This window comes from Patella vulgata, chromosome 6 (assembly GCF_932274485.2).
Source record: "Patella vulgata chromosome 6, xgPatVulg1.2, whole genome shotgun sequence".
Taxonomy (NCBI): Eukaryota; Metazoa; Mollusca; class Gastropoda; family Patellidae; genus Patella; species Patella vulgata.
The window spans coordinates 64,416,080-64,443,654 of NC_065884.2; the positions used below are offsets into that span (position 1 = coordinate 64,416,080).

Sequence of the window (27,575 nt, forward strand, 5' to 3'; positions counted from 1 at the left end):
TTTGCTTTGGAGAAAATTGATATCGAGAAAACGTCAAACCCTGGCTTACGCCTCGCCGAAACAAGATGGCGGACAAGGTGTTGTATTTGGATACGGCTAGCAGATATTAGTGAATTATGTGATTATTTATTGGATTATTGAGCTCTTGAAAAAGCCAGCGATGGCCGAAAGGTATGGGTATTTGATTTTAATTCATAGATAATTTTTAACCAAGCCAATTGTCGAATAATTATTGATAAAATGTTGCCTTTTTGACAGGCGTTTTTTGTGAATTTCCATTTCGCTATGATGATGCTATCTATTGCGAGTAGGCAGCGTTATTGTATAGTGTGTGTGTGTATCGGCTGAACTGTCACTCGCTTGGCTCTTGGAACAATTGAATGAAGCGACCTCCCGCCACGACATTCTTGACTTTATTTATTTAGAAATACGTGTTTTTTACGTCATTTTAGTCATGTTCGAAGCGGGAGTGTTGATAAGAACTAGAAATATGATATTTTTGTTCTTAACTAAAGCCCCTATCACATGTTTTAAGGGGAGTATTCAGGGTCTCAATTATTGAACGAAATGGACACATTGAGTTGAATAGTATTGATCTGAAGTAGGAGCTGAAGCCATTCTGAATGGAATCATTGTGATCTGTCAATGTAATTTTATTTATCCGAAGAATGAACAAAAATAATCATATTTTATATTTATAATCCCCTTAATTAGTAGCTTAATCTCAGAAAACTGTATTTTCAAATTTGTTTTAATTTTCATTAATTAAGACCTTTTAGACAAGGATATTAGAGAAAATTCAATTACTTTTTTTTTTTTTAATAAAAAATAATTAGATCTAAATTTTTATTATTTAGCACATTGAAGAAAAAAATAGATTTTATTTGTTGTCTATAGAATCTATAATTTATTATGGCCAAAATATATAAAGTAAACAAAAATACAAAACATTGTTAAAATTCAGGTCTGCTGATGAATAAAACAATCCTGCAAACTAAATGAGTACTAATTTATAATTTGATGCTGGTGCAATGTACAAGGTGGCCAAGCACAAAGCATGCAATATACATATATCATAACTCACATATTGAATACACAATGTTAATGGATTTGTTGTCCATCATCATGACATAACTCACACTTAAGATAAAATTAATGTATACAGTGTTTGGAATACACACTCAAACTCACAGTTGGAATACACACTATTAGATGCATTATACTGTGCATTATTGTAAAATAATTCAGCTACAATTAATACTATGAAATACATATTTACATTATTATTAATGTTTATTCAAAAGCAACATAACTCTTTCTTGAAATAAACACAATATAGATAATAAACTTTAAATATACATCTATATCAGTGATTCAGATTTAAGTTATGAATGAAATGTTTAATGTTCTACAAAGGGACAGATTTAAAAGTAAATCAAAATTAAAATCCTGTTAATCTGTTATATTTGATAATAATTATGTCACTTTTTGGGTGTATATAATAAGCAATTAACAATTTCATTGTCAGTGGTGTCAGCCTTGTTGGAAGATCTGATATTAGATAAACTTATTTCACACACAATGTCTTATCCGTGATATATTAAGCTTGGTGGAAACGGATGTTACCCCCTATTTTAGTATTTAATAGTAGTAGTTAATATCTTAATAAAAATCAAACACATTAATTGTCCCTAACCAGACGCTGGTCAATCTACACAATCCAGTGGAAAATTCAAGTACAGTAAATGATAAAATGGAATGATAAATACATGTACATGCAGGTCGGATCTATGGATACCTGTATGTTAATATCGCCCAACAATATAACGATGGCTACCATCGATGGTTTCAGCCATTTAATTTAAGTCCTCACTTACACGACCTGATAGCTGGCTTGAGTCTTACAATGTCTGTGTGTTTATCCTGTGCATTTCTAGGTCCAGACACACTAACAATTCAGTTTGCGATTATTTATCTTTATTAATTATAATTATTACAATTATTGTTAATTATTTATTTAATGTATATATGGCGCTATCTTTAAATGACAATTGAGTGCTTACATAAATTACAGATTAAAAATAAATAGAAATAAATTATAAACACAAAGCACATAAAATACAACATCAAAAATAATCAAGTGGATAGCCAGCCCAAAGTATATACATGTATGTAAGCTTTGAATTCTGGAGCACAAGAGGCTTAGTAAGTACCCTGTTCCTGAAGCAACGACTGCAAATTTTACAACATCTAGCCGTTGCTAGGTTAGTCAGAAATTCCCGAACTTATAGGAACCGTACATTATGTCCTTTTACCACAGACACATGAAAAATAGCATTGTTAACCAGAGGCTGTGACACAAACACACTTAAATCAAACATGGCTACCTCCACGGAAACCTGGACATTGAACGAACCTTGAACTTAGTACATGTAACTCAACTATCACAGGTAGACGTTTTAGCTGGAAAGCGCGAGGCTTGGTATTCGCAATGATTTTTTCTATCAAGGAATCTGAAAGGTCCCCAGCTCTCCCGTCAAAAGGCAAAACCGAGTAACTCACTTTTTTCTTATTTTGAGAAAACAAAGAAAACGTAATGAATGAATATTAAACCCCAGCTAATCCTTAGATTTGACTATTGATTTACTAGGTTTTGCTGTGGTATACTAGGAAAATGAAGGAAGTTGCTAGGTTGTGTCATGGATGTAACTGCTTACAAAATCAGGGGGATCACGTGGCTAAGTGGGTAAGATGCTGGCTCGCTAGCCTGGAGGTCGTGTGTTCGATCCCTGCATTGGCCGAGAAAGTTCATCCAGATTTTCCGCGTGGTTTCCCCTTGTCAGTGATGCAGGACCGAGGGCCTGACAAGGACAGCTGTCTAGTCTTTCGGATGAGACGAAAAACCAAGGTCCTGTGTATATATTGGAATGCACGTAAAAGATCCCCTGGCAGTTGGAATTCGATATAAGAGTGGGCGATAGTGCCGCTGCCTGGGCAAAATTTCCCTCATAGCACACTGTATGGCGTATGCCGTCTTCATTAGCCCAGTATAGGAGCAGAACAGTAGGACGTTAAACCCCATTTCATTTCATTTCATTTACTTACAAAATCAAAAGATTCGAATATCTAAGACAACAACAGGAAGCACATACCCTAGTAAATACAAATTTGGTCCTAACTCAATTTTGATAAAAAAAAAAAGTGAGTTACTAGGTTTTGCCTTTTGACGGGAGCTGGGTCAGTAGCCAATCGAAATATGGGACGAAATATGCAGGGCTTAATAAGATGTACGAGATCAAGCCTTCTTCTATTGAAGATGAATATGTACAAAGTACCTGTTCTTGCATGTACCGATGCTAGATGCTCAGATCAGAGAATTGATAGTTAAATGAGAGAGAGATGAAGATAACCTTGAGTTGTAGATAATACCGTTGTATTGTAAACTCCAGCTGATATATTCTATAGTACTTTATTTATTATTGTTCTTGACTTGAATATAGAACTGCATAATTTTTAGAATATTTGTTTACGAAAACAACAAGAAAACTCCCCTAAAAACGTACAAATTCGATGTCAAATATTTACAAGTTTAGACAAAAGCCAAGTTCTCTTTTTTTCATTGTGGTTGGCATCCATTGGTTTCTGATCTATTTTTAAGCCTGTGAAGTGTAAATGCTGTCTTGTGAATTTGTAAACATCCATCTGTTAGCAGCCACCTGCTGGGCTGGTTTGAGCAGTAAGCCATTTATTATAAGTAGTAATATGTAATATTCATTACAAGTTTCACTGATTGAAACAACTTACCAGGTAATATAAGTGCTTGATCGAAATGAATATTATTTAATCCAAAGTTTGGGCACATGTCCATTTTCTGGTACATGTGTAATAAAAATAAAATCTTTGAAACAAACTGGTAGAAGTATCATATAAGGTCTGTCATTGAATCAAGTGGCTTGTCTTCAATTCCACACTTGTACATGACAATGACAAGGAGTATTGTCATGGGTTTTCTCAGGGTCCAACAATATCCTCCCCTTGCTAAAGACCCACTTTTGATAGCGGATTAAACTCGTTAGTCCCAAAATGACCTACGTCAGTAGTATAGGGTGAGTGAATGTTAAGCTAATGTAATATAAAATTTCTTTCAGCACTGAATCTACGATTCTCTGTCTTCTTTGGCCAAAACTGTGCAGGAGAATAGGAAGTTCATTTTAATTTAGGGTACAGCTGGCGTGGTTTCGATTCCCCGGTTGTAGGTAACAAGGAGTAGGGTCGCCTGTCCAACCTGGTGGGTTTTCTTCAGGTTCTCTGGTTTCCTCCCACTGCTAAAGACCCCTATACGCAAGCGAATTATAAAAATTAAATTGATCCATATGTTAGTCCTGAAATGACCTAGTTTGTGTTGAGTGAGCGTTAAACCCCATATCTCTCTCTCTCTCTCTCTCTCTCTCTCTCTCTCTCATTTTAATTTAGGTTTCCCTGGGGTTTTTTTTGACTTAAAACTGTTTTATATGATGAATTATGAACAATTCATTTGAGTGTTTCATCTTGTTTTATCTTGTAAAAGATCAGCTGATAAAATGGCTTTGATGAATGACAATAAACTGGGCTACATGAATTAAAACATGTATTAACATGTATAACAATCCTCTGTTAGTCTGATCTAGTTAATCAAGTCCCTTTAATCATGTTTTAAATCTGGAAGCGGGGTCAGGTGACGAGGTCTCTGATTACTTTGAAGTGGAAAAAAGGAATGAAATGGAGGTTTAGCTTCTCCTCACAGTCATTTTAAAATGAACATGTATACAACTTTACAGTTTTATTTGTTTTATGGTCAATGTAAGCCGATACACCACGTTTTTTTGTCCCATCTGAATGACTAGACTGTGAAATAAACACAATATAGAACACAGTTAGTGTTTGCTTGATAGCATCGAGAGGACCCCCAACAAAACTTTGATTTAAATTTATTAGGTATCAGTTGCTAAATGCCACTCAAAGAAGATGACAAGACTACTCTTTGCTTGTCAATTTCAACAGGAACTACTATGACCAGGTAGCTTTCAGATGTACAAATGTACATTGTATGTATTTGAATTATTATCGTTTGTCATACATACATGATATATATATTAGTTGCAGTGATTAAAAGATTGAAGAACCATTACTGACTTACATGTATTGGTTTTCCCGGATACAGGTAGATGGGAGACACGCTTAACAAACTCCTGAGGTTCTTTGATGTTTTGTTTTCTTAATTATATAATCAATCTGAGTAAATTGTAACATGGAAATAACAACTAGGAAATATTAAATATAATGAGTAACAACTTTGATAATTTCTGTTTTCAGTATATTTATCAATGTTAGTGGTGGGTATTGCGACAGAAGTTGTGATACAATATGTGTTGTGATTCAGGTGCTACAATACGATTCGTATCGTGATTCATAAACAGGTCAATATTTAACAAGAAAACAAAAGGATAAATGAATAATTTTATTTTTATTGGGGTCATTGGGGTAAGACGCTGGCTCGCTAGCCTGGAGGTCGGGTGTTCGATCCCTGCATTGGCCGAGAAAGTTCATCCAGATTTTCCAGCGTGGTTCCCCCTTGTCAGTGATGCAGGTTGGAGGGCCTGACAAGAACAGCTGTCTAGTCGTTCGGATGGGACGAAAAACCAAGGTCCCGTGTACAAATTGGCGTGCACGTAAAAGATCCCTTGGCAGTTGGAATTCGATATAAGAGTAGGCCGTAGTGCCGGGCAAATTTTCCCTCATAGCACACTGTATAGCGTATGCCCGTCATCATTAGCCCAGTTCGGAGCAGAACAGTAGGACGTTAAACCCCATTTCATTTCATTTAAAACCTAAAATAATGACCTAAACAATTTAAAGATGTTGTGTAATGTGTGACATGGATAATTAAGAGTGACAGGTTAGTTACTGATGTGACAAAAAAACATTTAAAAAAATCGTAAAAAATTGATTAAGTATCTCACAATTCAACACGCGAATCACGAAAAGATTTGACGATATATGGCGCCAGCACTAATCAATGTGTGAATGATCATGGCATATAAGTGTTGATTATTAGATTATAATATTAGTAGGAATTGGTCTTATGATCACTGACCTTGTGGGCCTTTTCTTGGTCATCCAGTTTCCTATCAATACTAAAGAAAAACCTAAGCGCAAGCAAATTTCCTCCCAAAATAAAATTGTAGGATATGTTAGTCCCAGATTGACCTAGTTTGTGTTAAGTGGAGGTTAACCCTCTGTCTCTCTCTCTCTCTCTCTCTCTCTCACCACAAGTGTTATTTATTTATATGAAATGTGGATGATCTTCTACCGAACTGATGTTGATTATCTTGGAGTAGGTTATAATCTAAGAGAAATATACAAATGGGGTTATGATGTCCTCTTCCCAACAGAATGATATCGCAGATGATAAGTAAAGTATGTAGGATTATATAAAACATGTGGTCATATATTTGTAATATAAATAGTGTATAGAATTGACACTAATCAGTACAGTTCGAGATGCAGGCCTGGATCTGTTAATTGTTCACCTTATTGTTGTATTTAAACCATCTGTTATCATCTATACACTTTCCTCTTGATTAACCAGTCTGTTCATCTATTATCATCTACATCTATACAGCCTCACCTTGATTAACAGGTGGGCAGACTGTTCAAGGCTACTTACCTTGTTTGGAAATAACAATATTAGTTGTGCCTTACAGTACAGGTACCGTTGTTTTTTTTTTACAAATTGTTTAAGATATACAATTACATGCATGAGCATACTATATGAACCAGGTACAGACTATGATGTCATCACAGCCATCTTGGAATTGTGATGTCATATCCAAGATTGAAGTCTGGCAATTGATGCACAGTTGTCCAAAGAACAAGCATGCCAATCTTTCTCGAACTGGTGGATCCTTAGGCTTTTTTAAAGGGCGTCGCCTCAAGAAGGACAACAAGTGTTTGGAACTAGTCCATTTTTCAAAAACTGAGAAAAGGTACATGTATTAAAAATACCTGACAAAATGAAAGGAATCGTTGAATTGGTGCCCGATATTAATCATTGACACTTGGCTTATTTCCAAGATTACATGTCCAAATAAGCTTATAAAACCATTACCTGGAAATATGGGTAATGACAGCACTAGAGCAATTGTTAAGTACTTTTATCATGCAACTTACAATTTCATCCCTCTTAGAAATATGACTAAGGAAGATTCATTAAAGATACATTATTGGAGATTAGATAACGAGTTGGCAGTTCTCACTATAATAGTTAAAAACTACATAATGTAAAGGCAACTTGCTGAAAATTTCAGTCAAATTGATCCACTATGAACCGAGAACTAAGCGGATGAAAGTTCCGCTTAGCCTCGATCATCATTACTGAAGTCGATAAGACAAAACTAATAGTCTTGATTATCCATTTAATCGTTAATCACGAAGGAAAGTTTTGCAGCAAATCGGACTGTAATCCAACAAATATCGCAGGCAAACCTTGACATCGAGAGCTGATTATGGTCTGGATAAGTTAATTTATGTCTAATTAATAGTTTTTATAACATTTCAGGCCTAAAGAAAGACCTACAATAGGCCGATTTTGCTCTTGCATAATGTATGTTTAACTGATTCAATGTTTTATGCTACACCTGTGGTAATGCTAGCTTATAAACTTTGAAGTATTGTGACTTTACAGCATTGTCGCATAACGGCATTACTTAATTATAAAAAAACTCTAAAAGTAATACATACATGTATAGCTTCTACCTCCCTCTCAACGAGGAACACTTTTAAAATTAAAATGGTACATTCCCTCGAGCACTGACTGTGTGACGTAATAGTTATATGTATGTTAATTATAATCAGTACAATATCTTTAGGCAGTGATGAGTAGTAATTTGTATGTAATTGTTTTATTGTTATATATTTATGACGATTTAATGATTTTAGTATATATTTATGATAATGTATTGTGCTGATTGTATCTAAAAACATTTATATCAGTTATACAGTGTATCACTTTCATTACCAGGGGCAACTCAACAAGTGATGTGTAACCACCAACGACAGTTAATACATGTTCATACCCTGAGGCTGTAAAACTTTTATAAAATTAAAGAAAGAGAAATGGGATAAAACATCCACTTGACAAAAACTAGGTTGTTTCGGGACAAACATATGGTTCAATTTCATTTCAATAATTTGCTTATGGGCAGGGTTCTTTACCAGTGGGAGGAAACAGATGGACCCGGAGAAAACCCACGAGGTTGGACAGGTGACCCAGCTCTTTGTCACGTACAACTGGGGAATCAAAGCCATACCAGTTGATTCAATGACAGACCTTATGATACAGTGTGTACACGCTAACCATTCGGCCATCCATACAACCCCTCCATAGACTTATAAATTTTAAAGGCAATGATCAATATGGTTACAGACGATAATTATTCATGGCTTAATCCAGCCTAAAATTGATTATTTTTAAGATTTAAGAATGAAACCAAAACCAAGTTTCCGGTTTGGATTCAAGCAGATTAAACAAGAGGCACATCATTTATAGGTGGCGCTGAGTTGTTCATTTCGAACGTAAAGGATGCAAAATGTTGCAGAATTTCAATTCTTCATATCTTTGTAGATACTGAATGGAATTGAACCATTTTTGGACTGATGCAAATGTATTCCTGTAAATACATGAAAGCCACCTGTCAGTGTCAAGCTTTGTCAGACATGCCTCAGTGTTATTTTTTCTATGAAATGAAATGTGGTTTAACATCCTACTGTGCTGCACTGACTGGGCTAACGAAGACTGTCATACGCCATGCAGTGTGGTATGAGGGAAATTTTTACCAGATGGCAGCTCTACAGCCTAGTCGAATTCTATTTGCCAAAGGATCTCTTGCGTGCACACCAATTTGTGCAAGGGACCTTGGCTTTCGTCCCATCCGAATGACACCACTGACATGGGACACCACACTGCTGGAACATACTTGACCAACACAGGGATCGAACACTGGATCTCCATGGTAGTGAGCCAACATCTTAATCCCAAAGCCACCACGGCTAACATTTGTACAATCATGGTCTTTATATTTCCAAACAAATGTACCGTACACTTTTAACGTCTCGTGAACACGAACGGTCATTTTGAGAATATCTTTAAAAAAATGTACAATTCCTTGACCGTGATTATTTGTTTTTATTTATGTTTATTAACTGTTATTTGTGGTTACATTTCTATTGGGGGAAAGTGGAATGCAGTTTATCCCCCAACATTTCTACACGAACCATGTTTAACACGAAACATGTTATAATCATATATAGTTACCTGTTGAGTATAGAGTACAACTATTTGTATTGTATTAGTCAGGAATTGATTTTTTGAAGAAAAGTAAAGCTGGCATATTCAGGTCAGTAGAATAGATTAATAATGTGGTATATGTCAGTAGTCTGTTTATATAAGAATTCATTTCAAGTTTTCTGTGGTATACGAAATGGTTTACCTCAATAATTCCCACACCGAGGTGGATTATCAATAATTCCCACACCGAGGTGGATTATCATTATGTTATATTAATATATGACACAGTAACCTTGCTTGAACAATTGACTACTGTTAAATACTACTATGCAATACACAATATATATCAGTAGCCTGTTCATACTGTATATTAAAGAATTCATTACAAATTTCCCATGGTATACGAAATGGTATACCTCAATAATTCCCACATCAAAGTGGATTATCATTATGTAATGTTTGGTGTGTGAGGTATATTACTATATGACACAGTAACCTTGCTTGAACAATTGACTACTGTTAAATACGTGCAGTAGCGTAGTATATGTATATGCAGAACACAATAATATATCAGTAGCCTGTTCATATAAGAATTCATTACAAATTTCTCATGGTATACGGCGGAATGGTAGACCTCAATAATTCCCACACCAAGGTGGATTATAATTATGTAATGTTTGTTGTGTGAGGTATATTAATATATGACACAGTAAAGTAACCTTGCTTGAACAATTGACTACTGTTAAATAAGTGAAGGATATGCAATACACAATCTAGATTAAAATCCACATAGGTTTCCTCTAACTTTTGAAAACTCCTGTACTTCATAAATTCTCTCCTCATCTCTCTATCTCTCTCTCTATGTTAGTCCCATTAGTGTCAAGTGGATGATTCTCACTCCCCCATAAACAAGAAGGATGACCCTGCCTCCCTATCTCCCTACCTCCCTAAACAAGAAGGATGACCCTGCCTCCCTATCTCCCTACCTCCCTAAACAAGAAGGATGGAGTTTGTGATCCTATTTTACATTTGGGGAGCTACGGTGGCTAAGTGGGTAAAAAGCTGGTCAGTGGTGCAGGACAGAGGGTCTGACAGCTGTCTCGTCATTTGGATCGGATAAAAAAAATAAGGTCCTGTGATACATTGGTGTGCACCTAATAGATCCCTTGGCAGTTGGAATTCGAAATAAGAGTAGGCCACAGTGCCGGTGCCTAGGTAAAAATTTCCCTCATATCACACTGTATGGCGTATTAGTCCAGTCGGAGCAGAACATTTCATTTCATTTGTTTACATCAGAAGCTGTTTTAAAAAAAAATCTGTTAAGATTGGTGGATTAATTCGCCTCAGCTTGTAAACTGTTTCTATTTGTAAATTGGGTTTTAATAATTAATGAAGTGATATGTCATAGATCAATACACTGTACACATACATGTATTCATACATAACAAGCATTGTACTTAGTTTTAGATAATTATTTTTTACTGGAAATAAAATCAGGGGAAATTTGGCCAGGACTGTGGTGCTACAACCTACCAGTCAGGAGATCTTTTACATGCTGCTGATAATGGTACATGTATACATGGGCATGGGACCTTAGTTTTTTAAAGCCATGTCACATGACTCAATAACCTACGCGTTATACATGTATTGTTTAACCACCCAACCCTCCCCACACCAAATGTTTAAAATCAATATATGATAACATATAATAATATATATTTGATTTTGTGGGCGTCACTAAGTCTTAATGCTGCTAAGAATATTGATATTGCTTTCACATAGCATAAGGTGACTTTGTTCAGTTGATACTTGACTTGACTTTAAGAACAATATTAATCTTGATATATGTGCTCAGTAGCTCACCTATGACCTGTGACACTATTAATAAGAGAAGAAATACATATTTACACTATTATATAAATATAGTACTTGACTCTCGAACTTCACAGTATGATAAGCTCAGTTAATACTAATTTTATTGTCTCAAGAACATTTTGCTAAGTGATAAAATCAATAGGCTTCTTCATCTCATATACATTGAACACTGTGTACAAATTTCAAGTCAATCATATAAATAGCACTTAGCTTTAGAACTTCACATTGTGATAAGTTCTCTTAAGGCCCGTAGCTAGCAGGAAGGCAAGGGGGGCAGCCCAACCAATGTCACTCAGCTTTATGGGCCGCCCATAAAACTGATATGGGCATGTTGGTCGTTGGCTTCGTATTGCGTCTAATTGAAAGTGCACAGTTCGGCGTCCAAACGGGGCAGCTGCCCCCATCCCCCGCTAGTTACAGGTCTGCTCTTCATATGAACTTTAGTGTCTAGAATCTCAATAAGATTTTGCTTAGTGATAAAATCAATAGGCTTCTTCATCTAATGTACATCTACTGCCACTGTCCAGGAAAAATTTCCTGTCTTTGTTAGCCCAGTTCGGAGTAGAACAGTAGGACCTTTTAACACCATTTCATTCATTCATTCATTTATTCTACCATTGATTGTTATGGGCCGCGAAACTACTGCTTGTCTTGTGCCATTATAACATCTTTGGTGCGGTGACAGCCCCTATAATAAGGCTATATATAATTAATGCCTTTTTAATTTTCATCAAATTTTGTCAAATGCGACATAAAATTAAAGTCGTAGGGTGTCTTTTGTCACTAATAGAAAAGTTCTTTGTGAATACGATAAATGGAACAAACGTCAGTTATTATTCAAACATGTAATAAACGGTTATAGAAAGAGTCCAGGGAAATCACGGAAAATGACAGGCACCAGAGCAGTCATGGATGACAAAAACCTTTATCTAAATGTTGGGTCATGAAACCAGTCAAGCTATAATCCCATAATCATATTTCCAGAAGTTTTGTTTACCTATAATTGTCTTAACTTAAAATTCTCTGTAAAATTGTTCGCACAGTCAAGGTTCAATAATTGACCTCAAGTCTATAAAGTATAATATGAGAGAGAGAGAGAGAGTTTAACATCCACTTGACATCAATTGAGGTCATGGTCATAGGCGTAGGAGCTCAAAGTAATTCAGGGGGGGCATTAAGAGAAAATTGCCCGAAATCAATACCGTTTTTTCGGGCATACCTATCATAAGAGAGCTTCGGGCATATTTTCGGGCATGCAGTGGACAAGAAAAAGACAAGAAAATACTTTTCGGGCAGTGTGGATCTCATAGAAATAAGTTAGTTATATTTTTTCTCGAAACGTTAATAGAAAAAAAAGGTCGTCAAATTTTTCTTTGCCCGAAAATAAATTTGGGGGGGGGGGGCAATGGTCATGGTTCAATTTTGTTTCAATAAATTGCTTGTATGTAGGGGTCTTTAGTAGTTGGAAGAAGCCAGAGCATCTGTGGAAATAAAATGAAAGTAGAACAGTTTGTCTACAGTGTTAGTTTCTAATAATAAAGTTGAGTAGTAATTATAAAAACCTTGACAATTTGTCAAGGGATCGCCTGTGTCCGAGTATTTAAGTTGTGTATTTAATGTAACTCGTTATTTTAAAAACAGAAGTAGACCCAATCTTAAAACCTGAGTTTCATGACAAAGATTGTACGCCAGCCAAAGATAAAAGAAATGTACATTGGAAGGTTGAACCAAGCAGATTAACCCCTTTTCTATAACAAAAAAACTCACAGATTGGTCCTTCTTTTTGACAGATTTTTAAAATAGGATATTGATCATTGGAGAAAAGCGGTAACATTCACAAAATCGTTCAGTTTTAATTATCGGCACCAATTATGCTAAAGAAAACATGTACATGTACACAGTGTAGTTGAATTTGAACCTGACAATGGTGCTACAGAGATCTTTCCGACTAGGTTCTGGTCCTTGCCAGTAGTAGGGTGACCCATGTACTCACAGAAATACAGTCCACCGCTGATAGTTCGAGACTACCACTGAAGCGTGCACATTCGCCGTGCCGAGACCAACTTTCTGACAGTATGATACTATAAATAGCCATGGCACGTGCAATTCTCTACAAATCTATCAACTATTACAGCCGTAAAAAAATTATTGTTGACGATTTTGAATAGCAGTAAAATTAAGCTTCTTGATTATTACAGCAGATTTAGAAATTACGTTCGTTTCATTTTTTAAATCGCTTTATCATTAACTGTACCGTTAAGAGTGGCATCTTTTGGTTTAGTACAAATAATATCTCTGAATCACTCGGGTTAGACAGGAACATGATACTAGCAGTAGTTTCATTTTACTTTTACAAGCTTCTTAAAACGATTGTTGAGCTACCTAACGTGCTTATTTCTAAATTCAATTTCTTGTTCTAGCTTTCTGTTATGTTTCGTAAAAAAGTAGTCTTGATTATCCCGACCTGTCAATCAGACGTAGAATGGTCGATAGACTGGTTAAGCGAGACTAATTTCAAAACAAGGGCACATAACCTATCTTTTACTCAAAAGTGTCTGGATGTTATGGACGACTCTTGGAACCAGTTTTCAGTCTATTATTTATACATGATTAATGGTCATAGCTTATTAAGTACAACATGATCGTTTATTTAGTGACTATAATTGTGTGAAACTGATTTGAGGCTTGGCATATATATAAATATTGTGGCGTAATTGTCGAGATATATGGAGATATTTATTTATGGTGGGTCACCCTACCAGTAGTCCATCCTTCACCACTGAAAAGGGGAAACAAGGCTGGAAAATCCAGAGACTATCCAGACACTTGTTAGTATATGCCATTGCTGTTATCACTGAGGCACAGTGACATCAAGTTCAATTAATACACTGGATTTCATATTGACGATGAGACAGAAGGTACTCATCACGATTAATTTTTAAGAATACTGTCAGTTGTTACAAGTGTAGATAAAAAAAGAGCGCTTATATTTCTGGCCCCCCCACTAGTTCCCTCCCACGGATCTGCCTGTCATATGCAACATGTAATAGTATACATGTATTAGCAAATCCACTCAAGTTGCCAGTTAAATGGCACTTGAATATAATTGCACATTGATCGGTCTGACTATGTAATACAACTCGATGTAATCATAAGTTGAAATCAGATATATAAAGAATGCATTCAACGGCTGATTGATTGTACATTGAACATTATAAGATTAAATTGCTACTAAAAATGTGTGTAAATGTGTCCACCACTCATATTACCTGTATAGGTGGTGGGGTCGCAGTTGTTGAATGGTAATACTGACACGATATACAGCTGAATCAATGTATCACAATTCAGCTTTTCACGATTCGCATAAACAGTGGCTTATTTAAGATTCATTTCTTTGATTTTTTTTGTCGCTTCAGTAACCTGTCACTCTTAAAATCCACGTCACACATTATCCATACATGTATAGTGTAGGTACCCCAACATGTGTCATATTACACCCAAACACTTTTCGACGCCTGCAGGACAGCGGAAGTGGCCTGATATTGGTCTGCCGACAATCTTAATTTGTTTTGGTCCTTATTTTGATCCACATCAATATCGTGATATAAAACAGTTTTATTTCTACGATATCAACAGGGCTAAAAATATCAATTAATCATTTATCCTGTTATTTTCTTGGTAAATATTGACTTGGTTATGAATCCTGATATGAATTGTATCATAGCACCTGAGAAGCATTACACACAATGTATCGTGGTTGCAGTGGCAATACCCAGCACTAATGAGTAGTAGACCAGCTTGGAATCTTAGTGCGGGCAGAGAAAACCTTCCAATTGTTACCCCTTTAGCATTACACAGGTAACATTGAAATGAAAATTACCATAGCCTGTGTTAGTCTCAGACTGACCAAGGTATTGTGTTGAGGTGGTGTTAAACTCATTCCTTTGTATTGCATGTGTGAAAGTTTGTGAACAGATCCTATTATCCCCCACAAAATATTTAGGACCATTGGTGTAATATTCCTACCCTCCTAGTTATTCTAAGCTTAGAATATCCAGCCTCATATAAAGTCGTGATTATCAAGCCAGAAGAACAGTGTTAACGTCACACCAACCAAGTTTAGACATGTGGATGTGGTTTGCTGAGATGAAGTACATGTATATAAAAAAAAACCATGCTGTTTTTGTCTTCAGAGTTCTTGACACTGCATCATTCGTTACATATTTTTATATTTTTGTCACCCCAATCTCTCTGTCAGTCCGTCCTTTCACATTAAAGTTAATACCCGATTGACTTTAAATTTATATACAATGTTCAAGGTCAATAGACAAAGAAGCCTATTGATTTCAGATAATTACTGCCAGAGTTATGGTACATGTTGTCGTCTACCTGATCACTTTGAAAAATCTTATGGATGCTCTAGTTAGTGTCTTGTAAATGGTTTCATTTACAACAAAAGAAAAAACATGTGACAACCCTTCTGGACTGCTTGGATGACTTACATGTACATGTAGCTACTGTGGGCTTATATTTCATTGCCTGGCAACCTATCTTTCCATCTGTTTAAGTGATGTTTTTAATACAGGTCCTGCACAAAGTTAAAAATGTCAAGAACTAGATCATTACTGCCTGACAGTTTCTCAAGTAAAACTAAAATCACAATATCCAGGCCTGATTTACATGTTGGGGGCAGGGTAGGGGGGGGGGGAATGGCCGAATGGTTAGCATGTGCACACTGTATCATAAGGTTTGTCATTGAGTCAACTGGCGTGGTTTCAATTCCCTGGTTGTACGTGACAAGGAGTTTTGTCACCTGTCCAACCTCGTGAGTTTTCCCTGGATCCTCTGGTTTCCTCCCACATCTAAAGACCCCTATGCGCAAGCGAATTATTGAAATAAAATTAAACCATATATTAGTCCCGAAATTAGTCTGTCTGTCTCTCTCTTTCTCTCTCTCTCTCTCCATGATTAAAATGTTGTCATTTATGATTTTATTATTTGTTTATTTCAGGTGGGAGTGGGTTGAGATTATAGAACCCCAGACCCAGGAACACATGTACGCCAACCTGACTACGGGTGAATGTGTCTGGGATCCCCCACCTGGCGTCAAAATGTAAGTACGACTTTATATATATCTATACATAAAAAAAATACACAAACTTTTATTAAAGGCTGAATACCACTCATGTTGTAACTGAATAATATACTATTCAAAAAAAGTAGGGGATATTTGATTTTTAAGTGTTATTAAAGTCACCTAATGAAACTGACGAAGAAACAAATGACAAAATGAAATGAAGTTCACATTCATCGATTTATTCCAAATGATCGTTAGACTAAGTAAGGCACAGACTGACCATTATAAGGGTAAAATGATACCCGGGGTCAAACAGCAAAGTTACCACAGCATCACAACCAAGTCAGTAATGGGGAAATCCTCCTCTGTTTGCCAAACAAGCATTGATCCGACGTGGCATACTCCTAATGAGACGTCTAAGGTCATTTTGGTCCAGATTGTCCCATTCCTGTTGCAACGCAGCAGCAAGTTCTTGGACATTGGCAGGACGTTGTTGACGTTGACGTAACCTCTGTCCAAGCATGTCCCAGACATGCTCGATGGGGAAGAGGTCGGGACTCAGTGCTGGCCAAGGTAATGTGGTGATGTTCTGTTGTTGGAGGTAACCTGTAACGATCCTGGCCCTGTGACATCTTGCGTTGTCATCCTGGAAGATGAAACGGCGGCCATGACGTCGTGCGAACGGCACAACATGGACTGCCAAGATGTTGTCCCGGTAGTACTGGCCTGTAACACGCCCTGCAACAACATGTAAAGCCGTTCTTCCAGCAACAGTGATGCCTCCCCACACCATAACAGAACCACCCCCAATTCGATCATGTCTGATGACGTTAACGTCTTGGAAGCGCTCGTTTCGACGACGCCACACCCTCCTACGTCTGTCCAAAAAATCAACAGTGAACCTTGACTCATCTGAAAACATCACATTGCTCCAGCGTCGATTATCCCACTGTTGACGATCCCTACACCAACGACGTCTTGCCTGAATGTGATGATCTCTCAAACAAGGGATCACGCGAGGACGTCGGGCGCGAAGGTGACCCCTATGCAGTCGATTCCGAATCGTCTGGCCACTCACTCTCACACCAGTGTCTGTTTGAAGACGAGCGCTGATCTGATTTGCTGTGATGACACGATTTCTCAAGGCCAAGGTACGGATAAATCGATCCTGGGCTTGAGTTGTCGCCCTTGGTCAACCTGAGCGTGGTCTGTCCTGTACAGATTGTGTATCACGGTATCTGGACCATAGCCTGCTTATGACAGACTGAGAAACATTCATCGTCCGCGCCACAACCGCCTGTGTTGTGCCGATCTGTAGCATGCCAAGGGCACGTAACCTTTCATTTTGGGTAAGCCGACGCATATCAAAATTTGTTTTCTGGTCACTAAAACAATTAAACTGATGTTTCCACCCTGGAATTCAATGCCACAATGACTGTAACATTCAAAGTCAGAGTCGTGCAAATCTTGGGTTGGACCCCCATGATGATCCCAAGCATCACATGCATTCCATGCGGTAGCTATTGGTGCGTTTGGGCGTCACATGTGACTGGAAATGTTTCTTCTGTTAGGTTCTATAGTGACTTTTTTCGTAGTCATTTGCATATTTTAGTATTATGCCCCCAAAATCAAATATCCCCTACTTTTTTTGAATAGTATATGTTCCAATCTTTATTCTGGTCAACAGATTGTACTATTATACAATATTCCAATTAATTGATGATACAAATTTCATCTTAACACACCTAATTTAAAAAATTGGAAAAATTCAACTAAATGATTTGAAAAGCCTGACGTAAAGCTTTTCAAATGTTACTTGGATTTAAAAATATTTTTGAACCCTCTGGACAAGTAAAATAGGATTTAATGGATAATTTACACAACAGGTAGGACACTAACACATCTAGCACTTAGAATTAGGCTATTTTTTATTTTCTGGAGCTGTCAAGCCAGCAAGAGTGTTATTGTCCCTTTAACAATTACACACAGACTTTATAACAAAATATACACATACATGTACATCTACTTTTTAAAAAAAAAATGTACTTGTAGCTTATAAAGAAAAACAGACATAATTTTATTCAGAAAATTATACATAATTTTATTAAGGAAAATACACATGATTTATTAAGAAAAATACACATGGTTTATTAAGACAAATACACATATTTCACCACCAAATGCACATAAACTTGTTACACACTAACTTTATTTTTACACAAATTCAGTATTATTGCACACAATCTATACAAATGTTATCATCAAATACACAGACTCAAATAATTAATACATGTACAGACAAACTTTATTATTTCACATACACTTTATTATTACACAAACTTTTATATACACACAATTATGCACACAAACTTTATTTACAAATGTACACAGATACATGTATTATCATCAAATACACAGACTCTACAAACTCTATTAACAAATACATACAAAATTTATTAACAAATACATGTACAAACAATATTTATTAACAAATACATACAAAATTTATTAACAGATTATAAACCTTTATTAAAAAGTGCACCAAAAAATACAATTTACGAACTTCAGTAACAAATCTGTAATTTTATTAATACATGAGCATGGTCTGCATACACTGATACTGTAAGTAAGAATACTGCTAATTAAATGTTGAAATACAGGTATGAAAGATAATGTGATAGATATATTTACCTGTATAATTTATAGCCTACTTCACACCTAAATAACTATAATTTTTTACCTGAACAGGTAATTGTATGTTGAAGTATATATATCTGTATTGTACCTGTACAACCAGGTATTCACATCAACTACTATACACATGTTTCATATAAATTTTACACATGATCTGCTCAGAAGAAAAAAGAATCCATTCAGCACATTAGTTTATGCTGCTGAGTGCATTATGTATCTTCATAATACATGTATTTTAAAGTGTACACATACAAACTTGACAATATTTTAAAGTGTACACATACATGCTTGACAATATTTTAAGGTGTACAACTACAAATGCATGCTTGACAATATTTTAAAGTGCACAAATGCATGCTTGACAATATTGTAAAGTGTACAACTACATGCTTGACAATATTTTAAAGTGTACACATACATAATTGACAATATTTTAAAGTGTACAAATACATTATAATTGACAATATTTTAAAGTGTACACATACATTATAGTTGACAATATTTTAAAGTGTACAAATGCATGCTTGACAATATTTTAAAGTGAATACATACAGTCTGACAATATTTTTAAGTTTTCACTACTGTACACTTTTGACAATATTTTAAGCCCTGGGTTCCCAACATGCTTGACAATATTTTAAAATGTACAAATGCATGCTTGACAATATTTTAAAGTGTATATATAAAGCCGTGCAATATTTTTAAGTTTTCACTACTGTACACCCTTGACAATATTCTATATCCTGGGTTTCCAACCTCTTTGAAAAAATGCTATTTGCCTTGTGAATCTGGGATGATTGTATGGGGAAACTTAGCTACTGTTATGATCATCGACCACTTTTGATTGTTTCAAAAGTTTTGTATTGTTGACATATGCAGCACCACCCAAAGTACGAAAATGACATAGAGAAACATCAAGTGCAGGTGACACAGGTGCAAATATACAAATGTAAATATGTTAATTCTGTTATATTTTGGTTATAAAAGTGTAACCGTAAAATAGGTCCCGCTCAAACATATATTTGAATATTGGAATTCAATGAAAGCCATTTGAATAGATTAAAATATTCATTAGTTATTTACTGCCATTTATAACAAATGGAATTGCTTTCTATAGGACATATTTAGTTAAATATTAATCATTGCAGCTCACTTAAATTTAAAAATAAATAAACGGACAAGAAAAATATATTGATTTGAATTCATTTATTGATTATAGGGTCAAATTATAATCTCATCTAGCTATATGTAAATGCAAGATTAGCAATTCTATTCATTATGCTGCAGAATATTGGTAGAAATGAAATTATTTCCATCAATTGACTGTACAGATGTATATACTGTATGGTAGAACACATGTTTTCTTCATAAATATATATGAAGTTGTTTGGCCTTGGGGGTAAATAGATCGTAAATATATTGAATAGTATGTGATACATGTATCGTATATTGAATAATATAAATTTATTAAAGGACAGTTTGACATATTGAATATGATTGTGATTATAGGACTGTGTGATATATTGAATAGTATAGTTATTATAGGACTGTGTGATATATTGAATATTATAGAGTTATTATAGGACTGTGTGATATATTGGATATTATGAAGTTATTATTAATATTATGCTAGCCAAAGTAAAATACAAATGTAAAGTTAAAAGATTTAAACTTGGTTCATCTGTTTCGTACATGTAACTTAATTAGTGAATGGGCAAGCTTAATGTCGCTCATATTCAATTGAAGGATTTTAAATCTTTTGCAAAGAAAGTCAGTCCAAAAGTGGTGCATTTCTGTTCAGTATTCAACTATAAGTATGATGAAAGACTGATTATACTGTCTAGATATTATTCTGTTTGGTATAGATTTATAACCACTTTAATGTATAGAAATGGAAAGAATTGTCTTATTGTTCTGCTCCAACTGAGTTAATGAAGACAGGCACACAACGTACACTAAACTTTTTTTGTATCATTCAAACAACTGTACATTGTCACTTGTCAGACCATCTGCCCTACATCACTGACAAGGGTAAACCATGCCAGAAAATTCCCAATGAACTTTCTTGGGAACTCCAGGTTAACTAGCCACTGTGGCTCACTTTAAAATGATATTTTACAAGATGTATTTTACAAGATCCGAATGACCATATTGTCCCTTCCCAGACCCTCTTTCTACATCACTGCCAAGGGTAAACCATACCAGAAAATTCCTGATGAACTTTCTTGGGCCCCCCCAGGTTAACGAACACTGTGGCTCCCTTTAAAGTATAGATGATATTTTACAAGATGTAAAGAGTTATATGATCATGGTGGTCTACAATAGATGTAAGGGTTAGTTATATCTGGGTACAAAATGAAGACATTGATTAATTCGCCATCCACAATGCCGGAAAATTCCTGTTGAACCTTCTTCGGACCTCCAGGTTGATGAGCCACTGTGGCTCCCTTTAAAGCATAGATGATATTTTACATGATGTAAAGAGTTATATGATCGTGGTGGTCTACAATGGATGTAAGGGTTAGTTATATCTGGGTACAAGATGAAGACATCGATTTATTCTCCATCCACAATAATCCAATACAACATCAAAAGAATTAATGAGATCGAATCTAGTTGCGAAATATTGATTCACCAACATAAAACGGATGACATATTAAATAGAAAATGATGCACTTAATGCTGGTATTATAAATGTGCAACCAGTCATTGAGTTATTGAATAGAACTTGAAATAAATGAATTGGGGTTTAATGTCCTACTGTTCTCCTCCTCGTCGGCATAAGCCATACCTTCTGCTGTGAGAGAAATTTTGCCCAGACAGTGGCACTACAACTTACTCTTATATCAAATTACAACTACCAAGGGATCTTTTACGCGCACAGCAATGTGTACATGGGACCTCAATTTTTCATCCTATCCAGACAACTATTATGTTGTCTCTTGTCAGGTCCTCTGTTCTCGGCTAACACCGAGATCGAACACGGAACCATGGTTCCATTGCTGGCTGGGAAGATTTCCTAGATTTGTAGCACATGTATCGCATTGTTGGTGGTGCAGGACGTACACGATGGTGTCCACGTAAAAGAACATGGCTGTATCGTCACTATCCTGGTAAAATGTCTCTCATATATAGTTCACTGCATGGTCTATGGCTGTCTTCATTAGCGCGTTGGATATATAAAAGTAAGATACTAAACCCGATTTCTTTCTATTTTTTTTGCACCAACCCAAAGTTAATAGAACTTACAAAACCTCGGAACAAAATTTAATTTAAAATACATACAATATCATTAGGGTAGAAAGCGAAAGTAGGTCATCTTCTAATTCAACACCCTTAAATAAAACACAACCCTTTCTAAACAATTATAATACTAGTAAATTTAAAACAAGCCTCTATTTTAAAGGAGAGAGTTTTTGTTTGCTCAAGGTTGAAAGACTTTCATTTTAAAATTATAAGAAATTCATCTGTAATGAAATTTGTGTAATGTAGATTTAATACTGTCAGACAGGCCTGAAATAACGATTTTAGTTGTTTCTAACAAAATGACAGGAACCAGAAATAGACAAATATGTGCCAGACAAAGGAATTGTGCCAGACGAAATGACAGGCATCAAAGGAACCGTTCATTACATAACCAAAAACCTGGCCTGACATTGTCTGTGACATGTGCCTTATTTACAGGCTTGCTGACTGGTAGATATCTTAGCCAGTGGTCACACACTTTAGATTATAAGGTCTGTCATTGAGTCAGATGACATGGTTTCGATCCCAAGCTCGTACATGTACTTGATAAGAAGTAAGGTGGCCTGCCCAATCTTGTGGGTTTCCTCTGGGTCCTCTTGTTTCCTCCCATTTTTAAATACTCCTATGTGTAAAATTGAAATATATGCTAATCCCGAAATGACCTGGGTTGTGTGGTGGATGTTAAATCCCATTTTTCTCTCTCTCCCTTGAGGATATTGAATGGTGTCCACTTAAGTAGGTTTTACCATATACCATGGGTTATGTATATAATTCACATTGAGACTGATATATCACGGCCACTTACCCACTCTCAATACCATGATATATCAACATGTGTTATAGAGAATAGACAACAGCTGGTTTGGGTATATACATATAATAATACCCAGTAGATAAAGGGATATATCAGTCAATAACTCATGGTTATAATGGTCAATTATAGACATCAATATATCAACATATTCATATTTTATCAATAATTAGATTCTCCACATTGTTCCACATAAAAAATTTTGGACAAGTTTGTATTATTTTCTTTTTAGTATTTAGTAATCCATGACTTGCAGCAATGTTGGATTAAGAATTTGTAATCACCAGGGCCTTCCTCTGATATTTTTTTTAAAGGAAATTTTTACCCACTGGATGACCATGGTATACAGTACTGTGTTTTGTTTTGTTGTATGTTTGCTACAAATATAAAGTATTCACAAATGATAGAACTTAACTTTAACAGACATTATGCTAGAGCTAAATCTGCCTATTGCAGGTCTTTCTTTAGGCCTGAAATGTTATATAAACTATTAATTAGACATTTATTAACAAAACAAGACCATAATCAGCTCATTTATTGAAGGTTTTCACAAGCCATCAATTTTTTCTCTCTTAAAGAAACGGAGTAAAATTTTAGCTTATAATTTAATGTACAAGCTTCAGAACAGTTTGTTCATTTAATGATTTAATTTTCTGATTAAAACACAGATCTTTTTTCGTTTCTTTTTTTATAGTTCAAAATTTTGTTTTACTTCTCTTCACAGCACTAGATCTGGAAGAGTTGTTAGGTATATACATGTAACAGGCGTTCTAGTTCAGTTTATGTGAGGAATTAGCCAACAAAATGGCGAGTTCTTGACGTGCTATGCGCGCTAATTGATTAATCATCAATGTCTGATGTCATAGGGTCAAAAACCACCTGTATGCCCCCTGATATGACCTCCCAGTACAACTGGTCTTATCTTCATGCAGTGTAGGCCATCGAAAGTATAAAAAAAAACAAAATGAAATAGAGATCTGTATTTTAAAATAAAAATAAAAATGGTTGGAGTGCCCAAGTTTAGATTTGTCATTGTTCCATTAAATAGTTATGTTTTAAAACGTTAAATGCTGTGTAGGGGTTTAATACTATATAGGTACGAATTAGTACCAAATGGTTTATTTCTATGAGTTTCTTGAGGTTTGGACTATGCCTTGGAAAACGGAAGTAGGAGGCGACTGGTATGTGTCTCTATTTTGTGGACCGAGGTGAGATTGTCCGTTGTATTAACTGGACGGGTATTTTAATCAGATTGAATTTTCTGTGGAAATTTTTTATTTTTTTATTTTTGTCGACCTGTCTGAATATTTACTCATATAACTTTATAACATGTATTAGCCTTTATCAAATATTTACTCATATAACTTTATAACATGTATTATAGCCTTTATCAAATTTTCTATTTGAAAATAGGTAGGCGTAAATTTTGTCCAATTATTATATCTGTAAATATCTTTGTGGAGTTAAAGTTTTTTATGTTGCGAAGTTAATTACCATAGATCATCATCAACTCATCGAGAAACAGTCAGTGAAATCAAACAAGCAGACATCAAAAGATAGTCTTCATCAACAAGACTTTTGATAATCTCCAGTTAAATAGATAACCCGGATGGGACTGGTTATACAAAACTACTTGTATTGCATTTGGTGAAAGAATGGACACAGAATCCTCGGTCTAAATAAGTTAATTAAAAACCTGTTTCTGTTCGTAAGCTAATCATGCTATTTTTGAATCTGTACTGGATCAACAGCTCATTTATTGTATGTTTTTGACAAGCCATCTTTTTTTTTTCTAAAAGAAATGGAGTAAAAGAATATTTAGGTGATACTTTAAAGGTCACCGGAAAAGCATCAATTTTTTTTTTAAATAATGCAAGTAATTATGTCAACATATCCTTTCCATAAGTATAACCCGAGCCCGAACGTCAATAATACCTGCAACAGGTAAATTTCAACATTAGTAATTTCCGCCGTTCTCCGTCGGTAGTCGGAACTTTCCGTCAATAAGCAATCCGTGACGTCATTTTAGTCCTTCTGCACATAGAAATATAGACTAGAATGTGAGCAGAAGGACTAAAATGACGTCAAATTTACGGAAAGTTACGACTACCCACGGAGAATGGCGGAAATTACTACCGTTGAAATTTACCTGTTGCAGGTAATATTGACATTCGGGTTCGTGTTATACTTATGGAAAGGATATGTTGACATAATTACTTGCATTATTTAAAAAATTTAAGAACCTTTTCCGGTGACCTTTAATGTACCAGCTTCAAAACTACGTACATGTAGTATTCTTTCATAGCCTATATGTTCGATGTAGCTATTATGTTTTTAATAAATAATTGAAAATTCATTTGTTTATACTCTATTGTATTTAAATGAAATGAAATGGGGTTTAACGTCCTATTGTTCTGCTCCGAACTGGGCTAATGAAGATGGGCATACGCCATACAGTGTGCTATGAGGGAAATTTTGCCCGGACAGTGGCACTACGGCCTACTCGTATATCAAATTCCAACTGCCAAGGGATCTTTTACTTGCACGCCAATGTGTACACGGGACCTTGGTTTTTCGTCCCATCCGAACGACTAGACAGCTGACCTTGTCAGGCCCTCCGTCCTGCATCACTGACAGGGAACCACTCTGGATGAACTTTCTCGGCCAATGCAGGGATCGAACACCCGACCTACAGGCTAGTGAGCCAGCGTCTTACCCACTTAGCCACCGTGACCACCCTATTGTATTTAAACCCCATTTTGTTGATTTATATGGAAAACAATTACTGGTTTGTACATATTGTTTATAGCACAGAGTTTTGGACAAATTTTCTCTTATTGTTAAAAACCCATCAAGTATTAAATTGTTCAGATAATATGCATTTTTTTTTTTTAAACAATATTTATTCAGAAACTGAGGGGATTGGGGGAACAGGCAAGGCCTATATAAACCCCTCTCCCATGTGCATTGACTGGTATCTCTTTTAGAAATCCATCTTTTATCATATGGGCGGTTGGGTGGCCGAATGGTTTAGCGTGTGAGCGTTACATCATCGGTCTGTCATTGAGTCAAGAGGCGAGGTTTCGATTTCCCCGCTGGTACGTGACAAGAAGTTGGTCTGTCCAACCTCTTGGGTTTTCTCCAGGTTCTCCGGTTTCCTCCCACAGCTAAAGACCCCTACGAGCAAGCGAATTATTAAAATAAAATTGAACCATATGTTAGTCCCGAAATGGCCTAGAGTCTCTTGAATGACATTCAAGTTCAAAGCGTTTTATGGAGGGCCAGATCTGTGTTGAGTGTACCTCTCTCTCTCTCTTTCTTTCTCTCTCTTAAAGATCATTGAATTTTAATTTCCTCTTTTTAAAAATAAAATATCTGTACATGTATGACTGAATCCATTTACCATATAGGATCATGGATGATTGACTGAAGGTCGATTCCCACGTTTGTGAAGGTGATGTAATAAATTATCACAGATAATATAACAATGTTTACCTCCCTCTTAATGGTAACTTACTAAACTAATTTGTAACTCCTTTCTTGTTTTCATTGGATGATTAACCCCTCCCAGTCAGCATCTTCCCTATTTTCATCATCTCACCTTACAATAACAAACACTTCACAAGATCCACCTTTTTATTATCTAAATATTTACGTAAAAAGATCTTGACTGTTTGCTTCCCTACCTTCTCTACATCAAAGTTAAGAATCATCCAACATCTGGCCTTTATTGTATTTTTATGATAATTTTGTCTGATTGTTTATGACAGAACGTTTCTTCAACCTACAAATTATAGCTTGTTTGTACAAAAGTTAATGGCTCGATTTAATGATATATAGACTTAGTTTATATTATAAGTTGTTAAATTGTAAATATTCATGAAAATGGCGTTTTATTTTAAAGCTGTGGCTGGTATATATATATATGTGTGAGATTATGTAAAATATAAAAAATGAAATGAAATGGGGTTTAAAGTCCTACTGTTCTGCTCAGACTGGGCTAATGAAGACATGCTATGAGGGAAATTTTGCTCAGACAGCAGCGCTACTGCCTACTCTTATATTGAATTCCAACTGTCAATGGCTCATTTACATATACGTACATGTCAGTTTGTACACAGACCTGGGTTTTTTGTGCCATCTGAATAACTAGACCTTGTCCTTGCCAGGCCCTCCATCCTGCAACAACTTAAAACCAAGTTGAAAAATTCCTGGAAACTTACTCAACCAACACCGTACTCACTGAGCCATTTCTTTCTCTATAACAATATATCGCTTTCAATTTTGCGGGATTGGATGTCCGAATGGTTAGCGCGTGCGTGTTGTATCATAAGGTCTGTCATTGAGTCAACTGGCGTGGTTTCGATTCCCAGGTTGTAGGGTCGCCTGTCTAACCTAATGGGTTTTCTCCGGGTCCTCCTGTTTCCTCCCACTGCTAAAGATCCCTACGTGCAAGTGAATTATTGAAATAAAATTTAACCAATTTTGGTTATAAGAATAGTTATAAGAATACAAACTAAGACATTGAGGATGCCCTCTCTCTCTGT

General features: G+C 35.7%; 1 protein-coding gene across 1 annotated transcript in view; it reads left to right on the forward strand.

The window, feature by feature from the left end:
* Window positions 1–54: 54 nt before the first annotated feature.
* The window catches only part of LOC126823325 (rho GTPase-activating protein 39), a 119,165-nt gene continuing 91,644 nt past the window's right edge, over window positions 55–27,575 (forward strand). Inside the window, exons 1-2 of the mRNA XM_050552090.2 lie at window positions 55–171; window positions 16,212–16,313. Coding sequence (XP_050408047.1) covers window positions 161–171; window positions 16,212–16,313 — 113 coding nt within the window. The 5' untranslated portion in view covers window positions 55–160. The remainder of the gene's footprint in view (window positions 172–16,211; window positions 16,314–27,575) is intronic.